The sequence below is a fragment of the Dromaius novaehollandiae genome, chromosome 24 (genome assembly GCF_036370855.1).
Source record: "Dromaius novaehollandiae isolate bDroNov1 chromosome 24, bDroNov1.hap1, whole genome shotgun sequence".
In the NCBI taxonomy this organism is placed as follows: Eukaryota; Metazoa; Chordata; class Aves; order Casuariiformes; family Dromaiidae; genus Dromaius; species Dromaius novaehollandiae.
In genome coordinates, this window is record NC_088121.1 from 6220377 (window position 1) to 6240994 (window position 20618).

At 59.5% G+C, this 20618-nt stretch overlaps 1 protein-coding gene across 4 annotated transcripts in view; it reads right to left on the reverse strand.

Moving 5' to 3' along the window:
• CASZ1 (castor zinc finger 1) overlaps positions 1-20618 on the reverse strand; it is a 179191-nt gene that overhangs the window by 48593 nt on the left and 109980 nt on the right. For all 4 annotated transcript variants that reach the window (XM_064525591.1, XM_026095548.2, XM_064525590.1 and 1 more), the window contains one exon: positions 4665-5234. In XM_064525591.1, the coding sequence (XP_064381661.1) occupies positions 4665-5190 (526 nt within the window). In that variant the 5' untranslated portion in view covers positions 5191-5234. The remainder of the gene's footprint in view (positions 1-4664; positions 5235-20618) is intronic.

Below are 20618 nucleotides of genomic sequence, written 5' to 3' on the forward strand. Positions count from 1 at the left end.
TCCATGTTCTCTTTTTCATCTCTCTTTGGGCCTGTAAAACAATCCCCTAGCCTCCCTCACAGTGCCCCGACTTCCAAGCATTGCACAGAAAAACCCTAGTCAGCCTGGGCCAAACTGTGAGGGGAGAAAGAATATCACACAGAGGATCTGAAAGGAAATTAAACTATCAAGTGTGATTTTTTGCTGGCTTTAACAGCTGCCCTGAAAACTAGCCAGCCCCTTTCCTTCTATTTTCTAACCTGCAGCCCACAAAAACCAGCACATAGCTGGGAGACCCTCTCTCTCAATCCTGTATTTCAAACCAGTTTTACAAATCCCAGCTTGGTTCAGGCCCCACAGATCTGACAAAACCAGAGAGGGAATTCAAGGGAACCCTCTCATCTGCATACCTCTGCCTGGAAATCATCTTTGGTACCCATCCGGTTAGATTTCAGTTGGTACAAACAATCAGATGCAAAAGCCAAGATCACAGGAAAGCAGGAGTTTTCAGGTCTTTTCTGTGCTTTGACAAAGTCTGGGGCTGAAGTCAGGTCTCATTTCCCTGGATTTGCCCCCCTTGTCCCCCAAAACAGCTTGCATTCTGCTTTTCCTTTGCTCAGATTTGGTGCTGGGTGGTCACACTACCCTCCCCTGATCATGTGCTTTGCCAGTGGTGCTGCGAAGCTCAGCCTTTCTTCATCCACATTTGAGGTGAAACCCTCACCAGTTGCCACTGTCCACTACCTAGCAAGCACACCTTTATCCACTCCAGCACGAGTCCTGTGACACATCCCCTAAACCCAAGACAACCTTCACTTATTTGCACAGGTAGCTAACCAAAAGGCCAGAGGCTCTTCTAGCTGAGGCACCTGTGGGAGGGATCTGTCTCACCACAAAGATGGTATGAGACGCAGCCAACTCATTTCAAGAACACCGTGAAACAACTATGAACAGGCAATTATTATTATCTAGCCGACGGACAACTCCCTCCCACATCCACACGCAGGCAGAGGCGAAGCAGGACGGTGGTCGGGAAACAAAACCTGCAAAAAGTGCATGGCCCTGGATTTCTGCTCATCTCCAGCCCCAGGAACCACTGGCACTGGATCTTCTCCCCCCTCCCCCTGCATCACATTTTTCTCTCCTCTTCTGTGTGATAACAAAAGGGCTCCCTCTCCCCTTGCTGCTACTCTCCATTTGTGGGCATTGCCAAAGAGCAGAGATCTGTGTGTCTCAGAGCAGCTATCATATCACAAAGGATCCGGAGCTAGCAAAAAAGGGGCTAAAAATAGCCTGCAGCAGCACACTATATATGGAAGGAAAAGCAAAACAGCCCAAATGGAGTGTAAGGTCTGGATACTGGGGGATGGGGCATCTCAGGCAGGGCTCTGTCTTTTATTTTGCTTGGAAGGGAAAACATGCAAATGTGGGGGATACAGGGTAATAAGCACGAAAGTCGCACTCTTCGCACATGTCCTCCCAAGCGTAGGACTCTCCCCAGGAAATTAGGAAGGGAAAAATCCCCTTGTTGAGAACAGCGCTAATACTCACTTTCTGAGAGACTTAGCCAACAGGGAAAGAAAAGGAAGGAAAACTTTCAAAGCTTGTACAGGGGAAAGCTGGCGACTGCTTTAGTTCTCTATGTAAGTAAAAGGCAGTGCAAAGAACACAGGTTTGTATAGGAAAATCTTCCTGGGTACTTGTGCGTCAGTGAAAGACTGTGGAAAGGGATCTGTCAGAGACTGTACTGGGAAATCTGAATGCTATATATAAATGTGCATAGAGAAGTATGGGTCAGCCAGCGTAGGAGAGGGTGACTGAATGAATGAGGAAACATATCTGCATGTCCAAAACACAGTCTGACACCTGTCTCCTGATGGACACCAGCTTTGGGGCTCCTGAACATGTTCCCTAGCTGTTATGGAAAGGGAGACCCACAAGGCAGTACTTCTGCAGAGCCCTGCTGGGCCCCACACCAAGGAGCAGCTCAGAAGAAGAAACAGGGACCCCACATATGCACGTTCCCCACGGTGAGAGAACCGTCTTGTTTCAAAGCACAAGGACTGAACAGCACGGACCGAGTCTCAGCAAACTCCTGTATGATGCACAACAACCCTCACCGTTCTTTGACCCCAGAAGGGAACAAAGGTGGCAGGGATTTGGCATCAGACTGCAGGAGGTGCTACCGAAAGGCATGAACAGTAGCTGAAGAAGTCCAATAAAGCAGGTTGTCTGCGTACATATTGGGACTCTGGGATGCAGCAGCCCATATAGTTAGGATCGCTTTCCTCACTGACCTACAAAGCTCTGCTAGATGTGAGATCTGTTTCTCTGTGTGGCTCCTGCTTTTCAGCCCAGGTTTCCAGCTGATCAAAGAAGTATGGGCCCAATTTTTAATGCTGCTGAGCACTCACAGCTCTACGTCCTCAGAGAGAGCAAGGGGCACTCAGCACCTTCAAAACCAGGTTCCTGCAACAACTTCCCTGAAGCCATATTAACTGGATGGGAAGAGCTGTACTGCTCTCCTTTGATCTGACTGCCTTCTGCTACATCTCCCCCCCAACCCCAAGTCACAGGAAAAACTCCCTTTTGGTGTAGGCAGTTGCAGGTCTCACTGGAATAATTTAACTTGTGCCCACTAACACCAGGTCTGAGGGGACTCATAGAGGAGCAGCTCAAAACCTATTTTCTGGAACACTGCCTTAAAAACAGAGAGAAAAAGAACTTCAACCTTTCCAAAGCGAGCTATGTTTCACTCCGTGCTTTCCAGGGAAATGTTATGAACAACGTTTACAAGGGGGCTCTTGAAACACAAGCTCAAGACCTGACAGTACCTCCATCTGCAGGTCTAATCCCATGTGGCTGCATATGTAAACTGGACCCTGCAGGAGCTACTACCTGCTTTGTACATAAATGAGCCTCCAGCCCCCATGAACACTTCTGCATTTTTTTATAATCCTCTGACAATACAGCCCTAAAAACACATTTTACTGAGAACTCCTGCCCCAAAGGGAAACCTCTGTTCCTTTTCATTTTCCACAGGTTGGTAACATATTTTTACATTCTAGGTTCCCCTCCTTTTAGCTTTTTGGCAAATAAAAGCTGCAAACGTGGGGGAAGGGCAATTAAAACAAACTAAAAACTGAGTCCAGGCACAATCACCTTGTGTCTGGGAACGACAAGGGCTTTCCTATCAAAGGAAACTGAAGGTCACACTTTTCCTCATTGATCTTGCAATGTTTGTTAATTACTCTGTCACTGATGTGGCGAAGGATAATTAAACAGCTCTGTTTATATCTTATATGCATAATTATGTGTGCTGCCACTGAACTCGTGAAGACTAGAGAATGTGCCTCTCCAGAAGGCAAACGGACACACAGAGATGAGTTTTGGCTGCATTATTAACAGGAGGAGGAAAACACGCGCACACAAAAGGAAGAAAGTTTGATGGATTTGCAAAGTGCTGAGATCAGGGGAGGGGTGTGTGCAGGTGGAACAGATTAGGGGGAGATCTTTCTATCACAAATCCAACCCAGCTGTGTAACAAATCGGGGGAGTGGGTTACTCTGCCCTAGCAAAACGCAATCTGTCCTAAGCTTTTACCAAACCTTAACCCTCATATGGGCCTCAAAAAAATCAGTGTGGAGGGACCTGAGTATCAGAAAGTGAGGAAGAAATTCAGCTTGGGCTTTCCCCAAAATCTCTTGCTGAATTCAGCTTTTGAATGAACCACAGAAACAAGGCAGAAGCTATCTCAAAGAAATGCACACACAACCTGGCAGAAAACACCTTGCAACTGCATACAAACCAGCCTAACGGTGGTGAGGAACATGCCAATTTTGGAATTAACAGCTTTGCCTGGCAAGATCCTGAACTCACTGTGCATCAACTCCCCTGCGACTGCTGGAGGACATGTTCCCGCAGTCCCTCACGAAGGACGCGACACTGTGGTAAGCAGCAACCCCCTCCACTTGCCAGCAAGGACAGCCATGCCAGCAGAGGGGGAACCGGACTGCAATAAGTGTTGGACACCTCTGTTAGAGTGTTGGATTTGACACCAAAAGAAGGGGCATTGATACTGATACGCAAACCAGGGAATAAATAAACAACAAGAGGAAGAAAGTTAGCACTGGAGGCCGGCCCGCTCGGAACCGCACACTTTGTAACTGCATTGCGGTGCTAAGCCTGAGCAGCCAAGGCTCGGTATTTCAGATTAAGCGACGCTGGGGACCAGGCTGGGCAAATTCGGAAGCTCACGCCGGCATCCCCTCGGGCGAGCCTCTCCTGCGCACGGGGCAGCGGGGGAGTGCGGCCCGGCAGCCAGCACGCAAGGGCAGGTGCTCCCGCTGCCTCTCCTGCCCCACCCGGGGAGCCGCCACTGTCGCCTCCCCTACCTGGGCCAGCGACGCCGCCGCCTCCTTCACTGCCGCTGCCGCAGCTTCCAGAACCTTCGGGCGGCGACCGTTGGAGGGGGCGGGGCCGTTGGGGGGCGGCGACCGTTGGGGGCGGGGCCCCGCCCGCGCGCCCCGCCCCGCCCCGCCCCGCCCCGCCAGGAAAATGCCGCCGAGAAACCAACGGGCGGCGCCGTCAGCGGCCCCAACGGCGAGAAGCGGCCGGGCTAACGGCTGCGGTGCTGCCACCCGGCGCGAAGCAGCGCCCCGAGGGCGCCCCCGCGGAGGCCCTACCTGAGGCGGCTCCTCCGCCCAGCTTGGAGGCCGTGTCGCCGCCGGCCGAGCGGTAGCCGTCGTCCTTCGAGGCCGGCCCGTCCGAGTCCCTGTCGTCCAGGAAGCTGCCGTCCTGCGAGCCCCGCGGGGCGTCCGCCTCGTCCCCGTTGTCCTCCTCGTCGCTGCAGCCCTTGGGCTGCACCATGTACACCCCCTCGGGGGGCACCTCCGCGCTCTCGGCGCCTTTGCACTCCTTGCCCTCGGCGCGGCCCAGCAAGGGCTCCTCGTACTCCCCGTTCACCCACTTCTCGATCACCTCCCGCCGCTTGTCCTCCTCGAGCTTCTGCACGCTCCTGCCGAGCCCCTCCGCAAACTCCGTCCCCAGCTCCCTGGTCCCGGGCTGCGGCAGGTCCTTGTTGCTGCTCTCCCGCTGGGGTCCCTTGTCCACGCGTGCCTGCTCGGCTCCCCCGTGGTCGAAGACCACCTGGCGGCTGAGCTTGGCACAGATTGCATTGAGCTTCAGGCCGCCTTTGCGCTTGGCAGCCATCGTGGGTTTTCCTGAGGTTGCGTCAGTGCATACAGTTCTTTCAGCTGCAAAGAGAGAGGGGAGAGAAGCAAGGAAGGGCGTTAGCGGGGCCGGGCAACTTGAACCCTAACAGCAAGCAGCTGATCCCGCTGAACTGGCCTCAAAACATGCCGGTGGTCCTCGCTGGAAGGTGGGACCGCCGTCTGCTTCCTAAGCCTTGGGGGGAGCCCAGGCTGGAGAGCCCGGCGCGGGGCCCGCTTGGCACCGCTGCGCCGAGGGCCGCCGTGCTGCTGACCTCGGGGGAGAAGCACCTACTTATGCTGGGGCTGAACCGGGCTCAGACGGCCCCGAATATCTCAGGCAGCCCAGGCTGGGCGTAACTGCACGGCCCGCAGGTGACCGTGGTACAGGTCAGCCTTTGCTCCCGACGCGGGACACAGAATCTGCCCAAAGCCTGCCTTGCTCCGTCATGCCAGCGGCAGCACCACCCGCTTTTCGGTCCCCCGCTCGATCCCAGACGTGTCGGCCAAGCTGCCAGCTGCCGAATCGCACCCGCCCATGACTGCACCCCTGCGAGCAAGGCCCCGAGCGCCGCGGCAGAGCAAGCAGCACCCCAGCTGCAGCCCCAGGGAAGGCGAGGGGTTCCCTTAGCGGGGTTTACTCGTGGTCTCCGAGAGCAGAACCAGTACGGCACCAGGGAAACCAGTACGGAGGCCCAGGGCACTGGGAGGCGGTGCCCCAAGCGCTACGCCGCTGTGAAGCCGTCCTACGGGAGAAGGGCGCCCTGGGCTAGTATCAGTTGATCAGGCCCTTTGCCTGCTCGCTCGCTCGCTCTCACAGGAAATTCTGCTCTCACACTTCCCAGCACAATCAGCTAATTAGTGTGGGTTTGTTATTTTAATGTAGTTTATTCATATGTGACAGCTAGTAAAGGAGGGGTAAGAAAAAGTGGGGGGAGAAAGGAAGAAGGTAAGGTCTCAACTTCAAGGTCATGGAGAGTCTTGAACTAAATGGTCCCTATCGCAGAGTCACTTGCTTAACGATTGCACCAGCAATTCATGAGATTTAATCCAATACAAAAGCAAAAACCGGATCCTAAGCCGCTGCTCTGCGTCCAGCGGCGTGTGCGCCCAGGGGCCACGTCACTGGGGTCCGCGTGGGCACGCTGCCGGCGGTGCCCCCGCAATGTGCTCTGGACTTCGCGGCCCGCTGAAAGAGGGGCCCGTCACGAGGAGGAACCGCCTCCTCCGGACCTCAGACGGTGACAACGGGGCCCTTCGCTGCACCAGCGTCCCCCGCGGCAGCTCGGCGCACACCTCTCTGTCACCAGCGCGGAGGTGCTGCTCCGCGGCAGTGCGCTGAGATTAATCAGACCCCCTACAACGCATCCAGAAGCCACCGTGACAGCCCCTAATCCCATAGCATGACAGCCCAATACAAACACGCTGAAACTTTAGACTCGCTGTCCGAGAGCCAGAGAGTGGCTGCTTAACGTAAACTCCTGACAGCTTCAGACATGCTTCCCTGTCAAGGACCGCAAGAAAAATAACCCCCCGACAAATATATCAGCCCCCCACGCGAAGGGAGGCAAAACGTACTCCCACGCTTTCCAAACGCATACCCCCTCTGGCACTAACGCCCACGCGCAGTCACGCGTTCGTGCAGGCAGAGCGCGTTGCCCCGACCGCGCACCTCCCCATCTAGCAAGCACAGCTAGTCCAGAGCGGTGTGCGCGCTCGCGCGCTCCATAAGTGCAGCCATACGCGTACGGCGTACAAAGCCCCGTCCCCCGAGGCGCGCAGACCCATGTGCTGGCCCATGCGCACGGGCCCCCGCGCACGCACGGGCGGGCACCCGCGGGAGCCCACGGAGCGGCAGACGCGGCCGCGCGCTGGCACCTTCCCCCTCCCGGCACATTCCTGCTCTATTTAGGGCAGAAAGCGAAGGCGGATCCCGTGCGCAGCCGGTCCCGCCGAGGGACTCTCGGGAGGCTGCCGTGCCTCCGGCTGGAGCGCAGCCAGGCCGCGGCAGGTTACGCCTGTATGCTCGGGCGCGGGGCCAGCCAAGGGCCGGCAAAGCGCCGGGGGCTGCAGGTGGCCGGGGCAGCGGTGGCGGCGCGGCGCTGGGGCACTGGGTCAGCGGGGAACCACCAGCCCCGCTCGCCCGAGCGCTGCCTGCCGGTTTCCCGTCCGGGTCCTGGGGATGCCCGGCCCTGCCCGAGCAGCGAGCTCGGCGCCGCTCGCGGCTGGGGGCAGCCAGGAGGCAGGCGCGCGGCAGCCCAAGCCCCGCTGCCCCTGCTCTGCAAGGAGGGCAGCTCCCGTTGTTCTGGTCTGGAGGTGAGCAGCCAAGTGCGTGCACCAGACGGCAAATGAATATATAAATATTTATCCAAAGGAAGAGGGGAACAGACGTTCCCGAGGCTGCACTTGCTGCGTATGCAGCAGCTCCAGGGAGCCTGCAACTTGTCTTCCTCCGCTCCGGCCTCCTTCCCTCTCGCCCCGGCTCTGCCCCTCTGCCTCCACGGCTCCTGCCGCGGCTCGGGCCCTGCCCTCGGGCCTCCTCCCTGTCCCTCCTCTTGTATTTGGAGCTTTTCGGAGCACAGCTGTGATGTTCGTCTGCATTTTGAGACCCTTTTCCTAAAGTTTTCAAAGTTAACAATATGGCGAATTCATTGAAACTCACCGTTCCCCAGAGCTATAAAACTATACAACTTTCCGAGGTGGGACTGCTCTGCGGTGCCCCGGCCGCCCGCATGTGTCCCCGTAACCCGTACGGCCCCAGGGAATCGCAGCACCTGGCTGCGTCTGCCAGCTTCCCCACCAGCTCTCTGCAAGCCCGCGCACATCACTGTATCTCGCCGTGCCTTATTTCCTCGTCTGTGAAATGGAAAGGACATTAACCAAATCAGCATTTCTGGTCCCCTCTTTCAACCTGACGATTTCAAAAGCGGGGGGACGGAGCTCGCAGGGGAACGCCGAGGATGGCTGGGGGCCGGGGGCCGGCGCCTCCGCGTTTCGCTGGCCCGGGCAGCGCGAGGGGAGGCGAGTGGCAGAGCGGGGACCCCGCGCACCTCCCCTCGGCCGGGGCCCGCGGCGGCCGGCAGGCGGGACCCCCGAGCCCGGCCGGGCCGAGCTCCCACCCCACATCACCCTGCCTCCCCACTGCACTGTTTAAAGATTCCCGGCTAAGTAAACATCCCCCTTCATTTTCTTCTTCTAAATAGAAATGTTTTGATTTCACATCAATCTGAGGAAGCCGTTTATAACCTGAGCCTGTCACAGGGACTTTTCATCTCTGCCCAGGACAAACTCTCCCACATGCTCTATTTACACTGAGCACTTCCTCGGAAAACAATGCCGCCGGGAGTTTACACGGCCGGCCCCCTCCCCGCGCCGCCGCGGCCGCCCCGCTCTGCCCCGTGCCACCGCGGGGGCAAACGGCCCTCGCCAGCACAAGGCCTGAGCGGAGGACGAAACCCACCTCTCGGCACCGCTGCCTCGGCGCCGTCTCGCGCCCGCCGCCCCTCTCCCCCGCGCGCCCGAGTGCTCCGGACCCACCGCCACGGCCCCGGCCACCGGCCTCTCTCCCCCGCGCGCCCCCAAAGCCTCCCCGGCCGCCAACGCTGCCGTGGGACGCCCCGAGCACCCGCTTGGCTCTGCCTGCCCCGGGGAGCAGAGGGGCCGGGGCTGGGGGCACCGCGAGCCCGGCAGGGCACAGGGCCCCCCTGGACGGGCCAGGGCTGGGGAGGGGGGAGAGGAGCCGCGCTGCCGCTTCAGAGGGCCGGGGACGTCGAACAGATGGAGCTTTCATAGCCTCATTGAAGAGTTTTGAGCCCAGCTGAGCAGCTCTGTTCAGGAGGGAGGTCCCAGCGCCAGCTTTCCAGGAGCTGCAAGCTCTCAGTCGATTAATTATTAACGGCACTATTTGGGGCGGGGAGGGGGAGGAAAGGAGGGCCCGCGCGCTGCACAGGTCTCTTCCTTTCAACTGCTGTGGTACAAGCGTGCCAGGAGAGCCCCCCGTTTGCGGAGGAGCTGCGAGCGGGGAGGGCAGCCAGGCTGGTGGGCTGGGGACCATCCTCTTCCCCCGGGGCTGCCTCCCCCGGGCAGGGCCAGGGCAGAGGCAGCGGTGGCCCGGGCACGGCCCGCGACGCGTGAGAGTGGATTTAGCGCGTGTATTTCCCCCTCTTCGGTCTATCAATAAAACATTTTATTGCTTTTAGCCCGGGAAACGACCTTGGGTTAGCGGATGCTGACTTTTCTGCCTGACCTTGGGGAGTTCGCAGAGGCTCTTCGGCAACCTCAGCCGGGCGCGTGCGCGGGGGGCGGGCAGCACCCTCAGCGCCCACGTCGCGCCTGGTGCCAGGCCCCGGCCCCTGGCCCGAGCCCGCGGTGCTCCCGGAGGCCCAGCGCGCCGCCGGGCCAAGCTTTCGCGGGGGCTGTGGCACGGCAGCCCCCGGCACCGGAGCCGCGCGGGCTTTGCCCCTGCCCCTTGTGGCCCCGGGCGGCCCCTTCCCCGGGCACCCCCAGCGCCCCGCTCTCCCGCCGCGGCCTCCTGGCGAGCGAGCCCTAAAGCGTTAACGGCGATTGGTGAAATGGCATAGCAGATTGCTACAATAAATAATTTACTGATATTTATAAATATTCAAATCAGCAGGCTTCAGAAATTGAAAGGGGGGCTCAGCTGATGAGGGAGGGGGGGGGGTGTGTGTGGAGGAAGGGGGGGTGCTGACATTAATTCCCAGGCTCTCCAAATTCATCTGAGAACTGTTTCTCATTTCAAACAAATATTAAATCTTTCGGCGTCAAGCCTCCAAAATAAAACGCCAACTAAAAAGTCGGCACCCTCCTGGGGGCTGACGCCTCGCCTGCCGTTAAGCCGGGCACCTGCAGCCCCGTCCCGTGGACGAGGAGCCGCTGGGGGACCAACCCGCCTCCGCCAGCCAGGCGTCGGCAGGCGAGGGTGAAGCCCACCCAGACACCGCAGCAGCTCACGGTGCCACGCGCCACCGCCCAGGACAGGGACTCCCGAGCCTGCCGCCTCTAAGACCTTGTCTTTGCTTCCAGCAGCTCTTCTAAAGCCCCGCGAGGAGGAAAGGTCTCATCTTCGGAGCAGTGCGCTCGGAGCCAGGAGTGCTGGACGCCACCCTGGGAACACCCCGGCCCCGCGGCGGGCACAGCGCCAGAGCCGGGCGCCTGGCTTCCACTCCTCGTTCTGGAGGGGAATTTGGGTTAGTGGGTTAACCAGGGGGGTCGGAGCCAGGAGGCCTGGCTTCCAGCCTGGTTTTCAGTCACTGGGTAACTGTTGGTCCCTTCAGCTCTCTGTGCCTTAGTTTCCCTGCATGGAGGAGGAGGAGGAGGAGGAGGAGGGAGGACGATTACCCAGCGGCTGAGCCCAGGGGGCTTTACTCCATGCTTGGAGATCTCCAGGCCGGTGCTGTGTCTCTTCTACTTCTCAGCATCCTACTGACCCCTGGGACGGCCAAGGGGGACAATCCTGCGTCCTCCCCTGGACCACCCCACCGGTAACGCGAGGCTCCAGCATGGGGTGAATTTCCCCTGGATGAGTAATGGCTTTTCTAATGCACGGGCAGGCTGTCAGCTTCCCTACTCCCCGTGTTTTATGGGTTTGACTGAACGGCTCTGAACTCCCTAGTAAGAAATAAAGTTATCCCTCAGCGTCCCTTCTAAACATTTCACTCAGTGCAAACGGTGTTTAAGAAAAATGAGGACATATTTCTTCTTAAGGATGCAGTATCCCCCTTCAGAGGCCTAATTTATGCCATATATCACTGGCCAGGGAGAGAAAGGCAGCGCAGACCTCACACTAGGAGCGAGCCGGCCCCAGCACAGCCCAGGCAGAGATGCTCCTGCTGCAGTGGTGCAATGGGCTGCGACTCCCAGTCCTCCAGGGTCCGCGGAGTCCCCTTCGGAGAGCAGGGCCTGCCTGACGGGCAGCGGAGCAGGACGGACGCCCGCGAGCGCTCAGCACCGCGCTGCCTCCGCCGCCACCCTGAGCCGCCGCCGCGGCAGCCCTCCGGCCCCGGCGGCTCCCCTCGCCCGCCCGGCACGAGCCCTCTGCCAGGCCGGGCTCTGCGGCGACGCCGGCTCCTCACCTGCCGCCGAGCGGGGCTGCCGCCGCGCTGCCGGCTCTTCGCAGGCGCTTGGCACAGCTGGCGGGGAAAGTGGTTGAACCGCGAGCAGGGACAGGACCGATCCTTGCTCACGGCCCTTAGTAACGCACATCCGAACCTTTTCCTGAGCGGGTCTCCAAAATGATCCTAAATGGGCTTTGATCTCGCCTCCCCCCAGCCCTCCAACCCCGAGAGCGGCTGGGTGCTGCCGCTCCGCTGAATATCGGGGATCTGCCCTGGTCCCGGCTCTGCTAACGCCCTGCTGCTTTCCCCTGGGCAGCCGACTGTGGCCGGGCTCCCGTCTCCGGTCAGCGAGCTCTCTGGCCAAAGGCTCCCTGCCCGACCCAGCGAGTCCCCAAACTTCCCTGCAGTTTTGGGTGCTACTGCAATACATGTAACAGCGAAGGAAAAGCACGGATTCAGGACAGCTTCAGGCTCCAAGTTTCCCTGTGCCCTGCAGCCGCCTTTCCAGCTCATCTGTCAATGCAGGATCTGCGATGAAACATTTCAACAGTTTCCTCCTCTCGCTCCCATGAAACGCTGCTCTCGGAGCGCCGAGCTAAAGCGGATTTTACTGCTCCCTTGGCTGCTCCCTGGGAGCTTCCTGGCTTCAGGCTTTCTTTCAGATAACATAATGCCAAGAGGATCGGCTTTTCTGATCCAGTTTCTCCTCCTTGCCTTATTTATTTATTTATTATTAATTTTTTAGTCCAGTTAAAAGGTTTACTATCCAGACGGGTCTAAGTGGCCTCACTCAGCCTAAGTAACTCTATAAATCAAGCAGCACTGCTAACATCTACATCACAATCCAGCCATCAATCTCCCACAGGTTGTGAAGAAAACAGAGGGGAAAGAAGCAAAAAGGAGAGTGAAGAGCAATAGCTCATGGCCACCAGGTCCCGCAGGCTGGCTGTGGCCCTTGGAAAACTCCCGGTGAAGCCGGACGTGTTGTCAGGGCAACTCAACGCAAACGCGGTCTCTAACTTCACCTTTCCGCAGGCGCCGGGAGGCAGCGCAACAGAGGGACGCGGCGGCTGGAAGCGGCAGCGCTTCCCGGGGAGCCGAGCAGGGAGCTGGGACCGAGCAGCCGCCCCAGAGCTGCTGAGCCGAGCGCGGGGGGGCCGTAGAGCGCCCGGGCCCGGCTGGCCGGAGGAGCCGGCTCCCCGGCAGGGAAGAATAGGCTGAGACGTGGCCTCCTCGAGACGCTGCACGGACCCTTCGCCCATGCCGGGAGAGCCAGTGCAAGGGGTGCGCTGAAAGATGAAGATGGTAGAGAGGGACCCAGCAAGAAGTCTGGGTACCCCTAAAAAGGGAGGGCACGGAAAAATCGCAGAGGCTGGTATAGGGAACGCTTGTGCGGGACAACCGGGGGGGTTTGCAGAGACTTCGAGGCAAGATTTTTGGCAAGCGGTTCCTTGCTCTGCTAAACTTGAGTTCTCTCTGCCGATTTCAGCTTCAAGGGTTTTCTCTCCCTGCTCTCCCCTACCCACTGGCAGGGCCCTGCTGCAAGAAGCCGAGAGTTTGGCCCGGAGGAGCCGCCCCTGCCCCTGCGGGATGCCCCCTTCGCAGTTTTTTTAACGAGTTACTTCGCCAAGAACCGAAACCCCCAGCCAGCAGAGCTGGCGGGGAGCTGCTCGGCGCCCTCGGGCAGGGCTCGGCGTCCCCGCTAACCGCGGCCGGGGCCAGGCGAGCCCGCTCCCCAGCGGGGTCCCTCCAAGCCCCGCTGGTGGTTGGGAGGCAGCTGAGAGCAGTTTGTACCGCGGCCTGGCAAGCTGGACCCCTCAGCCCCCCCCAGCACAGACCCAGCAAAGAGAGCAGGCTCCTAATTAACTGCAGCGGGAAGCCAGGAGCGTAAATGGAGTTGGGAGCTTGAATACTTGTTGCATCGCTAAGAAACAGGGCGCCCGAAAAAGTTCCTTATTGTGCTCTTTCAAGGCCCTGCGAAGCAAATCCGCATGGGAGCCCACGGGAGCTAGCGAGACCTCGGCAAGGGCCGGAGCACCCCGGCAGCCTCGCAGCTCGCACCACAGCCTCCCTGCAGCCCGGGCAGCCGCCCGCGTCGCACCTGAGCAGGCGACGTGCTCTGAGCTTGAAACGCGAGCGGGCACCAGCATCCCTTAGCAAGGTCCGTCGTCCCCGGGCGAGGCTGGGAGTCTTTCACCCATGCAAGCGCCCAGGCCAGGCACTAAGCACCCAGCGGCACGGGCGGTTCAGGGGCTATCTAATCCCAGGCAAAGCCTGGGACCTACAAACACAGTGCAGCACGGGTAGGAGGAGCACTTGTCTGTCCGGCTCACGTGGAGAAGGTCAGTGCTTGGCCAGCGGAGAGCTGACCGCCGGCACAAAAGCAGCGGTGGTGCCTGGGCCGGTTCAGCACCGCAGCCTGGCAGAGCACCCGGAGGAGAAACCCGGCCGCCGAGCCGCGGGGCGCTTGCCCGCGTTCCCCCGGCTCACGCCGGCTAATTCTGCCCTGCCTTTCGCCGCTCTCCCTCCTGGTCATCAGGGCTCATCTCCTTATCTGCCCGGTCCTCGTGAGCCCATCCACGTGCTGGCGCCAGCCACTGACTGCGGGCGCCCGTCAGCGGGAGCGCGCACGTGTGCAAGCACGGGGCCGGGCAGGTGCACCGGTGCGCAGAGGCACGCACGTCCCGCGCGCGCCCCGCGAGCTGCCCCCCGAGAGCGCCCCGCGCTCGCCTGCCGGCACCAGCCCGGGCGGTTTATCGGGAGCGAGGAGGCGGCGGGATCCCAGGCGGACCCAGCGGAGCGGCCGGCGCTCCCCGTCCCGGCCGGGCGCCCCGGTCCCCGCCGGCTGCGCCTCGCGCCCGGGCGGCCGCCCCTCGCCCCTCGCTCTCCCGCTCTTCCGCTCGCATCTTTTCATGAACTCTATTTCTCTTTCCTTTCTGAAAACAACTGAGCTGTAAATACTGTTTAACCTTCTTCCCCCCTTCCCCCCGCCCCTCCGCACTATAAAAACACAAATATGCCATAACTCAGCTGGCTCAGCCGCCGCGCCTCCAACATGCCCTGCTCCAGGCCTCTCAGGAAGGTCATAACAAACGACTTTCCGATTCAGTGCTCCTGAAATAATTTTGTGTATTAAAACCTGAATCTGCACTTTCTGGACCGAAAGCCTCTCTTAATTACGGCGAGCGTCCTTGGGATGGACAGTGATCCTTCACCACGGCACCGCTAACCAAGCGGCGAGGCAGCGGCGCGGCGGCCCCCGCGCCGCCCCCCCGCCGCCCCCAGCGCGGCCCCCCTGCTCCCGCGCCCCCCCGCCTTCCCTTTGCCCAATCTGTTTTCAAAGTGTGTCTGTCCTTTATTAAATTGTTTTCTTTTCCACATTATCAGTTGCCATGGAGACCTCATCTCTCGGATTATTTGAATTTCATTATATCTATTGATTTGGGAGCATTTCATCTTTTTTATTGTTTTTCTGTCAATTTTCAAAACGAATAACCATCTAATTTGCGTCAGTGCTGATTATGTTTGTCCCTCAATAGAGGTCGGCAGCTGCGTCGGGGAAACAAATCAATGGGAAACCATCATAAACCTCCGCAGCGCGCTCCCGGGATGGGTGGGTGACACCGCGCCGCCAGCGGCACCGGCGCCGCCAAACTTCGCTCCTGCCCTCCTCTCCTCTCCCCCCCGCTTTTTGGCGTCCCCCCGCCGCCGGCTCCGCTGGGCTCCGCTCAAAACCCTGTTCATTTCACGTGCACACGCACAATTTTGGACGCACCGCATTTTCAGCCGGGGAGGGATGAGGGCGAGAAGAGAGGGAAGAAATTTAATTTTTTTTAAGAAAGAAGGGAAGAAAAGGACGGTGAGGAAAAAAAAGGAGGAAAAGTGGATCGGGATTGCAAATTGCTTACTATGTTTTTTTTTTAAATAATTTATGCAATTTTAAGCATTTATGTATAAATTTTTTAATAAGCCACCCTGGAGCAAAATAGCCATTAACATCCCGACGTCCTTCTGTCCAATGGGCTCGTGTGCAGGATCAATTTCCGAGAGTACTTTCCTTTTTTTTTATGACATGATAAAATGCTTTTAAAGCAACTTACACAAATATGGAAATTTTTTTTCCCCTCCTCTTTCTTTCCCTTTTTTTTTTTATAACGGCCTCCGCTTATTCACCAGGGAGCGGGCGAGCGAGCGGGAGCCCGCGCGTGTGCCGGGGAGGGCAGCTGGCAGAAGGAGAGACCCAGCCCTAACTGGAACGGACCTGCCTGTCCTTCTAACAAGGGCATAAACTTTCATTAGCGATGCACACAGTCAAAGGCAATTTAGGGAAACGCGCTGTACAGAAAAGGAAAACCTCAGCGGTTTTTATACAGCGGCTGCTCGGCTCCGTCCAGGGGGCTCTATCCTTGAGCGCGCCTCGCGCTCTCCCGCCAAAGTGACCCCCGCGGCCGGCCCCGCCAGGCCGGACGGCACTCATTTCTCGTCGGGAGCCCCCGGTGCTGCGCGAGGCCGAGAGGCAGCCGCTGTTTCGCCCACCGTTCCCGAAGGGACGGCTCCTGCGCCCTGCACACCCGCTCCCTCCGGGGGCTCGGCGCCCGCACGGCGCCCACACGGCTGGCTCGAGCAGGGGACGCGGAGAGGCCCGACGGGGAGAGCGCTCCCGTCGCCGGCGCTCGGGCCCCTCCGCTCCCAGGTTGCTCAGATTTGGGTGAATTTGCTGTAGCAGCAGAGAGGTCAGCGGGAGTTGAAGGTTTTCAGATCATATATATCACTCTCTATCCTGTCTTGTCTATAGTGAGGGCTAAATATAGCCAAGCCAAACCTGGAGGTGACTCCAGCCCTGCGCCGCAGGGACATCGGCCCCTGCGTGGGCACCCCGAGGCGCCGCAGGTGGCGACGGTCACGACCCGAAACCGAGGGTGCCCGCGAACCCTCTATCCTCCCGCTGCCAAAAGCACGAGACAGCTTACGGCCGTCCCCCTCCTTGAGGCACCCGCAAGGGTCCCTCCTCCTGGGTGGTGGCGGGGAAGATGCGCCGAAGGGTGCCATGCCCACGGCCAGCCCCAGGAGAGGAGACGCGGGCGTCGGGGCACCACGCACGGCGGGCATCAGAAGGAAGCACCTTCTAGCTTGACGGCCCACTTTTCCATGGGCTGCGGACCCTCCTGGCTACGGCCTGCCAGCAGCTGTTTCAGTGGAGCTACTTAAAACCTTAAACAGTGGAGGAAGCTCCGGATAGAAGGGGAAAGTCTCCTGTGTGGGTCAGGGTAATTAGGCTGAGCTCAAATTGGCTTTAGGCATCTGCTGCTGCCTCTGAGCAAAATGAAGCCATGCTGCTTCCATCAGCATCTCTCGGCCGTTAGCTCAGCCGGCGCAGCAGCGGGGCCGCGGGCCGCCGAGCCGAGGGCATCGCGGGGAACGCGGCTCCCGGCAGCGGAGGCCATAAAGCCTCCTCATCCAGCCATCATTAAAGCCAGGAGAAAAGAGGCCAGACAGGGAGATTGAGATGAGCTGTTTCCCCAACAAACTTGCTTCCCTTTTTCATTCGCTCCTTTCTTTTTTCCCCCCTTTAACTGTCATTAAAATAACAAGTTTCTGTTACAGTCTAAACATTCCCACATTGTATAAAGGGTTATGTTACACCAGAGTCACTGCCGGGCCCAGTGTTTGCACAGAAACCTCACTGCAGGTCCCCCCTCCTGACGAAGTGACTTATTAAAGTTTAAACAGTAATTAACAGAACAATAAAAATAAAGGGATGTTTGGGGAGTCGTAGTGCACACAGGGTTTTTGGCAGTGCCAGCACTTTTCAGTGCCCTGCGCTGGCAGCAAAAATCGGCTGCGGAAGCAGCGGGAGAGCCGGTGTGCTGGGAGCCGGAAGGGGCCGCGGCGAGAGCGGGGACGGCCGGGCCCGAGGGGGGTGCGGGGCCCGGGCGCGGGGGCTGAGCGACCCCTCAGCGGCAGCCCGGCTCCCCGTGAGCTTGGGCCCCTCCACGAGCCTCCTGGGCAGCGCCGGGAGCCGCGGCCGCCTCGGCTCCGCTGGACCAGCCGGGGCTCCGAGCGCTGGGGCTGCTGCCGGCAGCGGATCCGGCCCCGGAGGGGCACCTCCTTCGCTCGGGGGCTCTAAGGGGGTGGCAGGCAGGACACCGCGGCCCCGGAGCCGCCCCTGCGGAAGCCTCGGCTCCCGAGAGCGGGTAGAAGAGACTCTCCCGGGAGAGGAGACCCCAGGAGCAGCCCCCTGCCTTGGGAGCTTTAAGGCCAGACTGGGCAAAACCTCTCCCGGGTGGCGACCAGCGGTGCGGCTGGGAGCTCTGCTCTGCCCGTCTAACAGTACAGTACTAATAAAGCTGGGGTCATTCCCTCCCGCAAGCCGCTCAAACCCTCGCGCGCCGGGCCGCACGCTGCTGCCCGATCTGCTGCGCGGGACCGTGATCCCCGTCTCTCCCACGAGAGCAGAGTTTTTCCAGCCTCCGAGGAACTGGCTAATCAGGAGCAAAGCCGCTTTTGCTGGTGTTTTGTTCCCATCCCGGTCGCCTGCCTTGCCCAGGATGAGCTCTAGAGCATGTGCGCTGAGTTTAAGCCTAGGCTGTCAGCCCTCCCTGTTGCCCAACATGCAGCAATGCAGAAAGATCTCATTTGAAGATATTTTTGGTGCCTATTGTAACTATTCTCCAATGTTGGCCTCAGTAGCTCGCAGCGCTAGCTGGCTCGAGCCCTCGTGTGTGACTCAGTGTACATAGCACGGTGCGGTCCCGTGTTTGCTAAATCGCTTCCAGAACAAGTGCTCCGTTTGCAAATAAAAAGACGGCTCCTGGAGGGTACGTCTGCCATGGGGGGGGACTCGGAGCGCGCCGCCTCCAGCCCTCTCCCCCAGAGCCCCGCCAGGGGCTTTCACCGGCCTCGGGAGCTGCCCCTGCCGGCAGTGGGACGCGGGCGACGGTGCGAAGCACCGGTCGCTGCCCGGCTCCCCCCACCGCCCGCCCCGTCCGTGGCGCGCGCTCGTCCTGCAAATCCGCTCTGCGGTGGAAGTGTTCTCCAAACGCCGCAGGCTTCGGGGCAGTCCGTAAAGTGGATCCCGTCTCTTCGCTTCCCGCCGCTAGGAAAAGGACTCGGTCATCTCTTTGGTTAACGGTGCATTAACCAGCTTGTTTCTGAACTGCTGTATTGGTACTTCAGAGCAAAGATACGGTAAAGCAAGACAAACTTCAAGCTCCTCCAAGTCAACAGTCTCATTCCGCTTCCGCCAGCTCAAAGGATTCGAGTCCAACAGTGTCACTTAGTGCCAAGCGTCCCCCAGCGTGAAGGCGGCCACCACGCCGCCCCGGGGCCGGCCCCTCAGCTGCGCCAGCTGGAAACGCTCCGCGCGGGCTGCAGCCACCGAACCTGCGCTCGCCAGCCCGAAGCGGGCTCCCGAGGGCAGCCCAGGCACTTGCTGCGTGGCCTGTTTCCCAGCCTCGCCTCTCTCCATGTGCTGCTCCGCAAGGCCCGGGAGAGACACCACCTCCAGACACCCGGGAGGAAGGGATCTGCGGGCAGGGACAGCTCGCGGGAGCGGCGGGTCGAGGCTCCCCGCAGGCACGGCGCTCCTCGGCTCTGCCGGCAGCTCCTGCTCCGCGATGGGGGACCGCTGCCTTCGAACCACCGCTCCTTGGCCTAATGCCGACAGCTTTCCCCCGGGGCCAAGGTGACTGGCTCCCAGTGACTCTCCTGGGAGCGGGACGGCCCTGCAGGAACACTTCCAGCCCTCTGGAGCCCGGAGTAAACGGCAAGGGTGGTCACGCTTCCCCCCAGCTCTGCCTGCCTGCGGCCTGGGAAGGGGGAGAGCTCAACTCTCAGGAACTGAAGGAAAGTGTTAAAAACATGACTTCCCAGGCAATTACCAGTGGTGATTTTTAATAAGCTGTTTTCTAGGCACTGGGGGGGTGAGGGCATGGGGGAATCAGACGTTATGAATCTGAATTCAGCCTAGGTTTCAAAGGTGCTGGTTTAATAAGCCGCGAGGCGAGCCTGCACTAGCAGCAACAGCCCTGCAAACAAGTGCCAGAGCGGGGGGCTGGCGTATCCAGGGCCCGAATTAATGAAACCCAGACCTTGGCAACCCCCGGTGATTTTACTGCACGCTGGTGCAAATTGATAAACTTGCACCGCGTCCCAGGGAGGATGCGAGACGAGGGAAGGGGGAAGGGAGACGGGGAATGGGGACGCACTAACACCCTTTTTCCTCACCCCTGAGTTTGGAGCGAGTCCCAGCACACACGCAGCACATGTGGCACACGGCTTTCCACCCTCCTTTGCCACCCTCGCCGTCCTGCACCCCTCCAGTGCCCTGCTGCACCACCCACGATGTCTCCCCCAAAGCCTGCCTGAATCCTCGTGCCACGTGCACACCTTGGCTACGCTCACCAAGGGAAGTCCTCCGCACGCCCCATTAACACCCCAAGCTGCTGCTTGAGGCTTAGGTCCCTCGTGTCCCACTGCTGAAGGACCGCACTGCTCCAAGCTGTCGTCCACCTCAGGATTTGTTTACAGTGGCGTCGGGGTTGGATCTGGCTCTTCCTAGGCACTAATCAAACTCAGCTGCCAAATTAGAGCCACCTAAGAGAAGGCAGATCTGGGAGCACCCAAAGTCCAGACGGTAAAGGAATGATACCCCTCGCTCCCTTGCAAGCAGGATGACAGATATATCATCAAACACACTCTCACTTAGCCAGAAATGCCGTTCCCCTCCTATCCCCAAACCTTCTGTTTCAAGAGTTTTTCTTCATTTTCTTGGTGGCTTCTCTATCTCCATGGAAAAGTGTCACTGGCTTATTCAGACCTGCCCTTGGAGACAATTTCTACAGAAAGCCCCTGAATCCACTGCAAGTCAGGCAGGGCGACCTCTGCCTGAAACACTCACCAGCTGAGCCTCTGGCTGTGGCTTTCTCCTCCCTCCCTGCCCCGAGCCAGCCGGATGCGGAGGAACGGCAGCAGCGCTCAGCGCTGGAGCAAGATGCTGCGCAAGCCAGCAGCTCCGCAGCCTGACCTGCCTCACCGGGAAAGGCACATACAGGCGTCTCCGCTGTGTCTCCCTCCTCGATATTTCCTCTTTGCACATCCCCAAGCCCCTCGTTTCTCTGAGCCGTTGTGAGCTGAGCTGCCAGTCTGCTTTCTGAAGGACATCTCCAGTCCCGAACACAAGCAAGCAAAGTCCACGCGCACTTCCCAGGCATGTCAAACATCCTAGTCCCCCCGAGCCCAGGGCCCCGGCTCCCCGCTTCCGGACCCTCCAGGTCGATCCCCCTCTGACTGGTCTTAGGCAAATGCCACTCTGCTACACGCAGAAGAAGGATTTTCCCTGTTGCCACCACAGGAG